This window comes from Helicoverpa zea, chromosome 3, assembly GCF_022581195.2.
Source record: "Helicoverpa zea isolate HzStark_Cry1AcR chromosome 3, ilHelZeax1.1, whole genome shotgun sequence".
In the NCBI taxonomy this organism is placed as follows: Eukaryota; Metazoa; Arthropoda; class Insecta; order Lepidoptera; family Noctuidae; genus Helicoverpa; species Helicoverpa zea.
Window position 1 is genome coordinate 4424323 of NC_061454.1, and position 13888 is coordinate 4438210.

A 13888-nucleotide genomic window follows, 5' to 3' on the forward strand; every position below is an offset into this window, starting at 1 on the left:
ATTTTTATGGTTGTTTAAATATATATATAGTTTCCATTTGGCGTATTTATTTGTATAATTACTTTTCACTGCCATCTATGGACTTCTGCAATCTAAAGACTATTCTGAGATCATAAAAACTTTACCTATAAGATGGTAAAAATATTCGGACAAAATCTGTTATGCTAACATAGGCTTTAAAACTCGAGTTAATGAATTAATGTATTCCATATAATTGGCTTAGTCTATGTAGTTACCCTCTAAGACTTCTGTCCCTGCAGAGGTAATATAAATGACACCCACAGGGTCTACTACCTAATTACTAATACTATGATCCTCACGCCTTGAAAACGCTTCAGGTGAGACTACTAATCCCTATCCACACTGATTGCTGGCACTTGCTAAATTGTAAATAGCACACCCCAAAATCTCTCAAGATTATATAAAACAAAGAGTGCACTGATCTTAAGCTTAATCGTTCGTCCTTTTGCATAAGTACCATAATCTAAGATAAAAACTGGTACACAACAATTCCCGAGAAAAACTTGATCTCAACTGCTTATCCTTACACGCAATACTTTGAGATCTACAGTCCCCGGAAGCCCTTTGTTCGACAAAACTTCGAAAATATCGGGACGCGCCAAATCTCTCGTTAATCGAGAACGTTTCAAATTTAACACACACAACAAAAAATAGTTAGCTAATCCGCGGCTTCTTTGACTCCGGCTTTGAACGAACGTAGGAATATATTTGTTTCTGCTAGAATATCTTTAAAAAACCCTGGGATTATTGATTTCTACGAAAAGTCGTTGGGCCGTAAGGATAATGTTCCTTTACGGGCCGGGAACGAATTACTCGTTGAGGGATAAACTCACCTCTAATTTCGGCAGAAATATCGCAATCTCGTATTCGGTAATCCGAGAAAAAATTACCTGAAGTGCTCCCGAGATCTTGTTCCCAAAATATATTTTTGCAATTTTATCAATGAGCATTTCTTCGACGGATATTAATAATTCTTCGAGTGAAGCTAAACGTGTCTACATTTGCCTAATGAATAAAGGATAAACACATTTGTTGCATCAAAAAGTTTACCGAAACACCTGGCCGAAATAACCAAGATTCCACAAGTGGTATCATCGCCGCTATAATTAATAATGCTAAGAAAAACTTAACATCGGATCCTAATGAAATAACACGAAGCGTGATCGATCAAAATAATAATTAATAATAGATCGGCATCGAGTGGCGACTGTGATGGATCCCCGCACTTAGTCATCGCGTTTAATTAAAAATGGCGGCTTAAATTAACGGTCATAATTTCAAATTTCGAGAGTTTCATCATTAACATGTGTAGTTATTATATCTATTGTTGCTGCAATCCTTTCACAGTTTTCTGAACATGAAGTGGACGTCGCATTACCGGACAATCGAAGTTGCGTTATTTTTAATCATCAATCAAGTATGGTGTTAACACAACATTACAAGTATCGCGGCACTATTGCCCGACACTGACGTATAATGTTGTAACGCACGCGTTTGAAAAATATGTCTGGATGTCCTCAAGTCAATTAAACTTATTAACTCACATACGCATCGATGAATACTGACCTATGTTTTTAATTCCAACATTCTTGATACGATCGCAGTTGCGAAATATTAACTCCGTTTGATTAACGATGATGATTGCTAAACTAAATTAACTCGGGTCAAGCTTCGAGCCGCAGTAAGAAGTATCATTTTAATCGATTAACAAGAATAAAAGAAGGAATTACAGTTTTTGGCGACCCTACTCAATTTTTTGCTACAGTAAGAACAATAGAATCCGGTTTGTCATTATCAGTAGTATCAGTCAATTATCGATCAAAGACAAATGCGATGGGGTTAGATGGTTACATAATTGGATTAGTTCGATGTTGCGATAGGTTCGTTTAATTGCGGTGCGCACACGCATCGGCCGCCGGTGATCGACACGCGCTGCGGGGCGCTCTGTGCCGCGCCCGCGCCGCTAGCGCACCAATTAAACCGAGCCGCCCATTAGATCTGTATGGATTCGGCTTTAGATATCAATACGATTATTCTAATTGGGCAATATTAATGAAACAATAGGTATTTATACGATGTAAGTGATAAATGTTTTAAAACAAAAACTATTATTTATTACAAAACTATAAACAAGATTGTTGAAGGATCTTCAACATTCTTGCTGTTAGCAGAAAAAAGCATAAACTGAAACGTCACAAGCCATCAAATTAAAAATAACACAAAAACCGAGAATGACCCATCGATAATTTGAAGTACTCGGCTGTGGTCACGATTCTCGTACACCATCTTTAAATAAGTAATATCCACAATAAGAGTGTGTTGGAAGGCAATCTGCGGGCCCGCGGGAGGTGTGCGCGATCGAACTAATGATAACGGCCGATCGACGGATTATTACCTTAAACTTGGATGTTTTATCGACGATGCCGCCGTCACCACTTCACACCTTCGCTTGGCAAAATTCTGATGATTGAACCACGCACCAGCTGCGGATATCATTTGTTTTTTTTGTGACGTCCAAATATGTTTAGAAGTAGGAAACGATTTTCGACATGTTATATTTCCAGCGTAAAGTGGTTGTAACTAAAAATTTGATACATTGGTAGCCTCAACATTGAATTCGTTTTCTCTATATTTCAAGTAAGAAATATATGTGAACGTCTCATTTAAGATTCAACCGTGCTACGAATTGTTAGTCGCGGCAGGTACCCGACTTGGAAAGAGCTTCAAATTCGGCGACAGAAAGTGTTCGATAGAATCGCAGTTGATTAGCGCTGGCGACGCCGATGAATGGCCGAGTGGAGGGCGCCGCGACAAAGACTCACGCACGCCAGCCGAGACAATCCGCCGAGTATCGATCTCCCGCGACCCTTCGAACGAACGCCGAGCGTAGCACAATGCCGCGGCTCTTTATTATAGCATCTCACATTGTTGTCATTGTTATTATTATGATTCTTTACCGCTTTCCATTGTCGGTCGGCGTTGTGGCGGTGCTTTTTCATGGCTCGCGTTTAGTCTGGGCATTGGGAGCGCGTCGCTCGCACGTTCAGTCGCGGAAAACGAGCGTTTTCCTCGCGAAAATTGTGTGTTGTTGTGTGTTTTGTCGTGCTGTGCTTTGCGCGCGCACTGCCGGTGACGGACTGCGAGTGAGAGCCTGTGGAGTGCTCGTCAGCTGACTGACGTACCTACCTATACGTGTACATGTCTGTATAGGTGCGCCTATGTGACAATAGACTGTTTTAAAGACTGTGTTTATGTGCTTTATGTAAGTTTTTATATCATCATGTACTCAGGTATATAAGATAATGCCTATCTGTATATTTTTTTCTATGTCGAAAAATACTAAATTCAAAAATTTTATGTCTTGATTACTAGAAAGCGTGATTTGCAAGAATTAGAGTATTTAGAGGCTTCCTAGTTTAATTTGCCGTCGGTACAGAGACAGGTAATTTCTAATAAGTTTCAAAGAATGATAATATTCTAATTGGACTAGCCCTTGTTGTGTAGCTGCGATCCTATGTACTATCACACATACAGTATGTCAGATATTTAGCCAGTACTGTCTCTGTTATCTGAATTATTTCAATAAAAATATTCCATAAGCGACGGACTTTTTGCAATGGGACAGAATTTTACACAATACACATTGATAGATAAATTAAGAAATAGGATATACCTGTCTTGATCTATTTTTATTAATATATTTCTTTATTACCAACATTTTTGAATTTAGGATCTACTTTTGTCCAGCGATCTGTCTTTTGTTTTGTTTAGTGCTTATGTAGCTTTGACTATGGTCAATTATGAGATACTGTCACAAAACCATCGGTATTATACTGAAAATGACAGCTGTAAATGCAATTATGTTGCACTATTTAAACTATGACCCAATACAGACTATTCTAATGTAACTTAGATAAACTTATTTTAAACATAGAACAGAAAAACTTTGAAGAATAGAAAATTATAAACTTTATTGACTGAAAAATAGCTTTTAACTGTTAATATATACCTATATATAATCCCAATTCAAGGTGTAAAGCCGAAAGGTAAAAAAGATTTATACCTACATATTTGTGCATAGTACTCATAAGTTAGTGTTGTTTTAGAAAAGGTGTTGATATGTAAACAATTTATTTTTACCAGTGTTAAATTTATAGAACCTGCGAAATATGATTTATGTCTTAAACATGGCTGTTGAATCGTTTATTTTCTTCTGTGTTCTTGTTCAGGACAATTCTGATTTAATCTGGATATCTGTAAAAAAAAAATATGACAAACTTTGAGTTTTTATACTCACTAATAAGAAATGTATCTTTAATTATTATTAATTAAATAAATAAAGTATTTGCAATAAAGTTCACACCAGTAAATACGCAAAACTATTGTGAGAAACTGAATATTTTGTGCACATACAGGTTCATCATAAACTTAACACCTATCCTTTATTAATTTAATTAAACTTTATTAACTGTCATTGTTTACACTTTTGGCAAAACAAAAAGGAACACATCAAATGAGTCAGCGTAAGCAACAATTTTATTACCTACAGTATCAACATCGACAGAATCCAATAGAGATGTTTGTCGGCCATTTGTAATTTCACCAAACAACTGACAATGTATGTAATTGCTTGTGTCAGAGGTCCGCGATAGAAATTAACTTTCTTCTTCGGATTAATTTTATTAAAATAATATTATGCCGTCCAATTTTGTTCTTATGATTGATGTATGTATACATTTTTGTTTAGAATGTAAAATTAGGTTTTGTGTGTCCATTTCATTGGTAAGAAGTGTATTATTAGTTGAATTATAATGTTATTATGTACTGACATTAGATTTGAATTTGTTGTTTAATACGATTGAGTTGTTTTGATGAAGATTGTTGTAAAGATTTTTTTTGTAATAATGTTGATAGTGTTTTGTCGAATTATTCAAATGTGTTCATGTGGATAATTTTATACCTAATGGTAGTAAAAACTGTTAAGTACCTATTTATAATTGTATATTATATGAATTTATTTTATTTAAGTATTTGCATGCTTTCAGGGGTCAGGCTTATTGTTACATCTAGGTCAAAGTTATTTTTAAATTTCAACAGAAACACTAAAATACTCCAAACAACTAAATATATCGAACACAATTCACCATCTTCCATGAACTCGCAACATCGATAGCAGCGAACTAATCTAGAACTATATTTCAATACTATCCGATAGTTACAGGTACATAAGGCTCGGTACACACGCACGAACGGTCGGGCGCACGTTACTATTTAATTTGCGGGTAGCTCGCAAGATAGGGCTGATGAGACGGAGACAGGCGGCCGGAACTGGACCCACCCCCGGTGGAGACACCCCACTGGACGCAGATATGTACTAGGCCTATTCAAGTGTGAGCTTGACGTATTAAAATGTTGATAGTGTCAGTGGAGACGGTTTTTGATGAATTATTTTTTTGTGCTGGGTTTGGTTGTGGGGTAGATTTGGGAAAAACTTCAATGAAATTCTATTTATAATAGAAATAAGTTATGTATTTCAAACCTCACTTGAATAAGAGATCCAAAAGTAAATCATTTAGAAGCAATGTCATTATTTTAAGTTTTTGCATCCGTTAACTTACCCAATTCAGGAGACTAAATAAAACCTGAAAACTTAGCCACTAGTACCCAATACCTGAAAAACTATATTCCCCATTTCCTCATCCTTAAAACCAGCCACATCAAAACAATCACTTGCAATATCTATATTCGTACAATTCTCTCGATTTCAATATCTCTGTGTAGGGGCGAGGAGGGGGGGCGCCCCACCTTCTCAGGAGAGATGATAGCTCCCTCTTACGTGTGCGGTCTTGTTTGTGTCCAGACTGTCCTGCCTAATATTGGGCTTTCATTATGACGTATGAGACTTGGATTCCGACTTGTGATGCATAGCTTCAGAGTCTAGAATATTCTGCAAGATATTTGCGAGGGATTGGTTCGGGTTTTCAAGTGTTAGGAGTTTTATGGGGTGTTGTCGCTATGTCACAAAAAGATGTTGAATTTAATCTCGAATTCTAAGTGTTCTAAAGTTGAATTTCTGTAGCAAAAATGAATGGAGTTGCCAATTAGTACGAGTGGTGCAATCTTTGTATTTGTATTCTATTAAATTTAGTTTGCATCCAAAATAGAAATCAAATTAACGCTTTAACCACACATAAATTGAATGACAAAAGAATTTTACGCAAATATGGACATTACCAAACCAAAATAACGTAATGCAATGATACCCGACAAAAATCACAAACCGCGTCCTAAAGCATTGTTATTTAAACAATTAAACTATAATTGTGTGATACGCCACAAATTGATAATCGAAAATTAAAATGACGAGTTCCCGCCAACAATGCGCGGCGGCCATATTGCGGCGCGCGCTCGGTGTTGCCATGCGCGATAATTATTAATTTGCAGCGGCACTCGCGACTGTCATTAGCGACACCTCGCGCCAATTACGAAGCTCAGGGAGTTTGATGAGCACTTTTTTATTTAGCACAAGCGTTACTCCGGCAATTATTGAATGACTCGCGACGCGTAAGCCTCTAGTGGTTTTCATTTGTACGAGAGTGCGATTTTGTAGTGTTTGGGCGTTTTAATGAAATTTTAATTGTAAATGTCACCTAGCGATGGAATTAACAAATTGGTTGCATTTCTCTCTTTGTTTAAATGTTTTATTGTTTATCTGTTATTGTTTACTACTGAAAAATTAAATTGTATGTTTTAGTATTTCTTTGTTTGATATGACAAAGTCGATTGATGCCAATAAAAAATCTCTAACGAACAAAAATTTTACCTCACATAAATTCATTATGAAATACCGTTGCTCTTTTCACTTTAAAATAATTTTAACTGGATCGAGCCAAGTAAAGATTATCGCGGGTTTCCGAGGGATTCCCACATTTAACGCCACGGGCTCCAAACCGGGATTCATTAAATTGAAACTAGAGCAAAATGGCGTCGACACCAGTCGGCGCGAACCGTTTCACGGTCTGACAGTTTTGTAGTCTGAATGCAGAATAGACCTAACCTATCTGCGATCTGCGATTTACTTGTATGCTCGCCCGTGTGACGGATCTAGGGGATTTGATATTCCCGTGTAGGTAGGTACATCACTATTGGGTTACAGCACTTTAGGTACATACCTGATTTTAGATTTATTGGTGTGTGATATTCATAATGATTTGAGTCGAAATCGTGTTAATATTTGAAAATGACAACCAGCAAAATATTTTCTGACTTTTTAACTGATTTCTCCTCCCTTTTGTACTTACAACTAGGTATGAATCTAAGTATGTACTTATATGCTAACTGTAGTCTACTGCTGAGTAAATACCCAGGTAAATAAGTCGTAACCTTCAGTACACCGTTTGGTTTTCTTTGTTCATTTGATATACAACCTATGTAGTTACGTCGATTACGTTTTAGTATAATTTTATTTTGTTTTTAAGTCAACTGTCTCTTATACTTACACGAATTTATGACCATAAATGTACCTATGTACTTTTTTCATTGGCAACAGAAAGTCTTAACAAATTTTGTAATTAACACAATTGATGATGTAACTATTTTATTACTCACTCTTAAAAAATCTCATGGAAATAATGTTTACCTACTACGTTGCCAGTATATTGTTGATATATTTTACTCTGTGTAGACATGTACTGTTACAAAAATTTACATTATTTTAATTTAAATATAAGTTGTAGGTAAACTATTGCTCATAAAATATATTACTGCAAAATACGAGCAGCTGTATACAGTTCATTAACTCTACCCTTGTACACACTGTGTACTTTCCAGCAAATAGCCATAAAATAATATTACTGCTATTTTTCATTAAATAAACATTTCAAAATCACCATGTGTTTTATTACCCAAACCTATTGTCCTAAAAAGTGAAAGTGCTACCGCTGCCAATGTCGGTAGCTATAAAAGTACCGATACCACCAATAAAAGGAACCAGGACCCATTTTATGGTACCAAAAACGAAACAATAGGTGACTTGCTTAAAACAATATAAGTTTCAAGAAGACTAAAAGATAAAGACAATGTTTTAAACGATAATGATCATTCAGTTATCGATTTTAAGGACGATAATACTATGAATAATCATCAGGTACCTGAATATCACTTGGAATTTAATGCTCAACTTCTTTTCTTGGAAAATACAGATTATAATGTTAGTAATAAACTTAGTTCTGAGATTGCTGATTTTAAGTTAAGTTGGAAATAACGGTAAGACATTGTTACCTAAGCTGGGTCTAAGTTAACTGCTCAAGAAAATTATATTGAGTATTATGGTCAAGTAGCAACCACTTTTATCAAAATAAGAAGGAAACAACTTCAATAAGAAGGAAACGAAATATTCTAATGAGCCTGAATAAGAACCCAAAATTGAAAGATCAGGTCAAATAGTGCAGGAGATACGAGAAATTGGGTGATCCAGTGATGTTTAGTGCAATGGTAAGTATAAATAGGAACAGAATAATCAGATCAAAGGCTTGATTATAATAATGTCGATAAGCTGACATGATAATGTAGACTATCGTCCTCAAATAAATAGGAAACAATTAAATCATCACAAATACAAGGAAATGACGACACAAGAGTTACAAAAAATATTATAAGTACGATCACAAATCTGAAACCAGTTAATGCCTCACATATTTCATGATTCAATGAATAGGTACCTTCATCAATAAAGACCTAACACAATCCATCTACAGTTACAGATAGATAAAGTTTAAAAATCATCATTCCTGCTCATACGATATCAATACTTAGTAGGTATCAAAATCAAGCAACTTAAAATTGGTTGGCGATAATTTCTAAAACTCAAGAATCCTTGAATAACTTGAACTTATGACGACAAAACCTAAATATAACAACCCAAAGAATCATATAACAACCCAAGCTAGGATGATGCTGACAAACAAAATATGTACATCTAGAACATAACCAAAGAATTATGCAAACAGTTACAAGATTAAATACTTGGGAACTCGTGACAAATTACACAACGTTTATTTTCATAATTGTACTAAAATAATTTCTCAAAATTTCGTCAGGTTTTGCCTTTTTCCCCCTTTGGTAGTCTTCAAGGATCTTACGAGTTTCTATGTCTTGAGTCGGTTCATATGAAATATTCAAATGTTTTCCTGTTTCGTCAATTGTGTTAAGTAATTTTGTATGTTTTGGGTTCAGCTGTGTTATAACTGGTTTGTGATTTTATTTCTTCTTGTGTAATTACAAAATTTTCCATCCTCTTGAAAAAACTTTTTTTAGTATTGAAATTACTATCGTTTAAAGCAATATCATCATCCCCATCATTTATTGTATCAAAATCACATTAGTTTTTTTCCATTACATATATATAATGGATGAATCTATTTATTAATATTTTATCACGTATCTAAAGTAGCCCTTATTACACCTATAACTTCATCTAAAAGAATAACATCTATAAACTGAATCAGTCTTTCAAAGGCATGTGAAAGCACTTAGTAACTTAAGATTCGGTTAAACATATCCTGCAAAATCCTTATTACAATCTAACAATGCACTAAAATATTAACCTAATGACCTCGAACAGTACTACATCAGCTGCTTGAAACAATGCTCCATGTCATTGTTGAACTAGAACATTTTCCCTATTCTTGTTAGTAATTGAAGTAACGTCTTATATGTGAGAAGTTCTTTCTCATTCAGTAGGTACAACATTGTCGCGCGGGCCTTGAACTCGCCCCAGCTGAACAAACTGCGCTGTCTGTGCGCACCTATTGAGAAACATATTTTCTGTCTGCTCGACAAACAACCAACGGATAACATAAATCTAACTGTGATTATTTGTTTTATTCTCCTTTGTATTGTTTCTCGGTTCAGATTTTGATTGATATTGTTAAAATTTTTGAGATTCTGCTAAGAGTGAAGGAAGATTTCATGAAATTCTATATTTAAGTACAATAACGGCTAAAACAACAAAGTGTACAGGTAATGCATGTGTAGTTTACAACATAAACTAAGGCCGAGAATGCAGCCACCGTCGGCAAACAAAATTGAGATTTGCATGAGGCGGCGGCGAGGCGTACGCTCGGCTCGCTCGCCACGCGATTAAAAATGCAGGCCGCGGCGGGTGGGAGAGCGCGGGCGGGGCGGGGCCGCGAGACGCGCTGCCATTGGCGGGGCTGCGGGCGGGCGGGGCCCGGGGTGCGCGCGCGGGGGGCTCCCGCAGTCGCCGCCGCCCGGCCCGGCAGCCTCCTCACAACGCACGTAGCCTCCGCGCCGCACGGTACCGCGAAACGTTATCGACGCGCACCGCCGCGAGTCCATGTGAGCGACCGACGGTTCTCTCGTTGTGTACGGTGAACGAAGGATCGGCAAGCTGTACGCGCCGCAGGAAGACGACATGTTGACGATGGAGACGGATCTCAAGGGCGGCAGCCTGCACGCCACGGTGCCGCCGCACCACGCGCTGCAGCACGGGTACGGGTCGCTGGGCGCGCTGGGCGGCATGATGCTGCCGCAGCAGCAGCCCCTGCAGCACCAGCCGCTGCAGCACCAGCACCACCAGGCGCTGCCGCAGCACCACCAGCCACAGCCGCAGCACCACCAGCCCCCCAACAACAACAACAACAACACCAGCAAAAACTCCAACGCGGAGCGCGTCAAGCGCCCCATGAACGCTTTCATGGTGTGGTCGCGTGGCCAGCGCAGGAAGATGGCATCGGATAACCCTAAAATGCATAACTCGGAAATATCTAAACGTCTCGGTGCACAGTGGAAAGACCTCTCTGAATCAGAGAAGCGACCGTTCATCGACGAGGCGAAGAGACTTCGCGCTGTTCACATGAAGGAACACCCGGATTACAAATACAGGCCGAGGAGGAAGACGAAGACCCTCGCCAAGAAACAGGAGAAGTACCCGTTAGGCGGTGGAGCATTGCTGGGTGGTGGCGAGGCACAGAGAAGCTCAGCGCCCCCCTCACAGCAGCCGCGGGATGTGTACCAGATGACCCCGAACGGCTACATGCCCAACGGGTACATGATGCACGACCCCAGTGCATACCAGCAGCAGGCGTACGGGTACCCGCGCTACGACGTGTCGCAGATGCAGCAGAGCGGCTACGGGCAGTACTACGGCGGCGGCCAGGGCTCGCCCTACCTCCCGCAGCCGCCGTCGCCGTCGGCGTACGGGCTGGGCCCCGGGTCCCCGGGCGGCTACGCGCTGCCGCCGTCGTGCGCGTCGCACTCGCCCAGCGGCTCCTCTGCCAAGTCGGAGCCGGTGTCGCCCGGGCCGCCCGGCATGAAGCGCGAGTTCGCGCACGAGCCGCCGGCGCAGCTGAAGCGCGAGTTCGCGGCGCACGCGCACGCGCACGAGCAGATGGGCATGAAGCGCGAGTACGGGCAACAGGAGCTGAGCCAGATCATCAACATGTACCACGTGCCCGACGAGCAGCGATATGCGGCCGCCAACGAGCGCGCCATGCCGCTCATCTGAGAGTCGGTGTTCGCGTGCGACATCGACATCCCGCCGCTCTGAGGCGCCTGTCGGGCCAGCGCGCACTACGCCTCCAGTGACTTTGTTGCGAATCGGTTTTCGCGTTAGGACAGTGATCGTTATCTCCCGGCCGTACATACTGCTAGGTATGTCCATTTATTTGTTTTGTAATGTACCGACCGTTAGTGTTGCGGAACTGTTGACTTGCGAGCCGCCGGCCGCGCGCCGACGGCTGAACGTTCAATTAATGTTGTTGATGAATATCTTGTATTATATTATGATTATTGTATTTTTTCATGGTTTAAGTTAAAATATTTTAAGTCGTGTCGTGCGGATGGACGCGAGGGTCTGATTGTGGTTCGCGTGAGAGACGATGTAGTGAACGAGGTAATTTGAATACCAAAAAAATTTGAACAATTTGTAAATATAGTGTTAAAGGCTAGAGACGAAGTTGGAGTTAGTCGGTAAAGCGTAGGTAGATAGCGATAAGTCGTGCCACGACGCCACTCTCGTACGCCCGACGTGCGTTGTACAAAATATTTGTTATATGGAATCGAAAGTTATTAAAGCCTCGAAAGACTAAAATATTGTAATACGAAAATGTACAGTGAGTGTTATATAGTCAGTGGACACAAAAGTATATTGAAGAAAAAATGAAGTTATCAATAAACGACGCGTTAAAATTGTACATGCTGTTTTGTTGTATCTCCCAAGTGTTCCCCGGCGGCCCGAGTGCTACCAAACGCTATGCCGTGAGTCATCCGAGCGTAGCCGTGTCACACTACTGCACACAACTACCCACCTACTATTTATAAATGCTTCATTTACCTGATCTTTTCAAAAAACTAGTGTTCTAACTCAAATATTTGCTTATAATCAAAGTTTTCTGCTCAAACTATATAAGTCTCAAGTATTCTCATAGAAAAGACTTCAACGCATCACTTTGCTTGCGTGCGTTTGAACATTGAAACATAATTATTTATTATTTCCTAAATTGTTAAGTGTGTGTTTGTTTGTGTCAATTTATTAGACTAGCAAACAATGCAACACTTCATACAGAAGGCAATAAATATTTCATAATAATTGATAATAGCACTATTATGTCGGTTCAGTGACAACATTATTGTCATTCTAGCATGATTAAATGCTTTTGAAAGGCTCAATAGGTAAATATAATACCTGAAGTTAATAAACAAACCTCTATTGCTTCCATTGCTGCAATAGCTTATTAATTTGATTGTTATATTGGTCATTTATTCAATTCTCTAATTGATCAATTTAATTTTAATGTTCTAACATATAATTTTATGCGAATATTTTTTTTTATTAATTCGTGATTAATAATTAACACAGATATTTTAAAGATATTAGGAATGCAAAAGTAACTTATATTATTGAAGTAGAAAGCAGACGCTTTTTACAAATAATTTTAACCACTTTGTTTTAAATTGCCAAATGAAGACACATAAGATAAAAAATATTTACTGGCATCTCGGCTAATTACTGCGGTTCATTAGAATACTAAAATCATTTCATCACCAAAGACTTTCAAAGACACTAAAGGCTTCCATCACCGCTTGTCTAATATTTTCTAATAAACTGAAATATACAAACCTGAATTATCAATTTTATCTTTTACCGTCTTCCTAAAAATAAGGAGATTCTCAATTCTGATGTCGTTTGAGCATTTTCGAGGTAAAAATAATTCACCTAAGCCTACTGTTGCTATTATAGAACAGTTTTTAAATATAGAAGTTTATGATACAATTTTTAAATAACTTGAGTTTGTTCAGCCTCTGTTTACTTACATTATATACTTACACAGATACCTTGCATATAACAAACAGATTATAAAACAAAATATTAATCTTTCACAAAGGTTTCAACACTGGTCAAAACTTAGTTATCAATACAGACAACATTAGAATAGAATAGAATAGGAGTTTATTGTTTCCAATATTACAGCTAACAGAAAAATAAAAAACTTATCATTATAGAATCAAACATACAAACGTCTTGACCTGAAATTAAATAACAACAAAATTACCATAAATTAAAATTGATATTGAAAACTTTGTTGAATTATGGAAATGTATTAATTATTTGTTATTCTAAATTAACATGGGTATTAAAATAACAACAAACTTTCCGTTAAATAAATCTTAAAATTATTTTAGAATTAGCGAAATGCATTAATTATTTATTTTCTAATTTATTTACAATGGGTATTAAGGGACTTAAAAAATCACCAAAATTGCATCACACTTTCTATCGAACATGCGTAAGAAACTGGCATTTCAATCAATTACTGTCAACACGCAAGGGGTGAGGCGGGATTTA

General features: G+C 38.2%; 1 protein-coding gene and 1 long non-coding RNA gene across 2 annotated transcripts in view; both read left to right on the forward strand.

Moving 5' to 3' along the window:
- Positions 1 to 13888, forward strand: part of LOC124645691 — a 270852-nt gene that overhangs the window by 169630 nt on the left and 87334 nt on the right. The window lies entirely within an intron of this gene.
- LOC124645689 (transcription factor Sox-14) lies at positions 10330 to 12236 on the forward strand. Its single transcript, XM_047185539.1, has one exon. It carries the CDS (start codon positions 10457 to 10459, stop codon positions 11546 to 11548), a length of 1092 nt encoding a protein of 363 aa, XP_047041495.1. The 5' UTR covers positions 10330 to 10456; the 3' UTR covers positions 11549 to 12236.

What these genes read in the sequence shown, in the direction of transcription:
- LOC124645689 (XM_047185539.1), top strand. Translation starts at nt 10,457, where the DNA reads ATGTTGACGATGGAGACGGATCTCAAGGGCGGCAGCCTGCACGCCACG.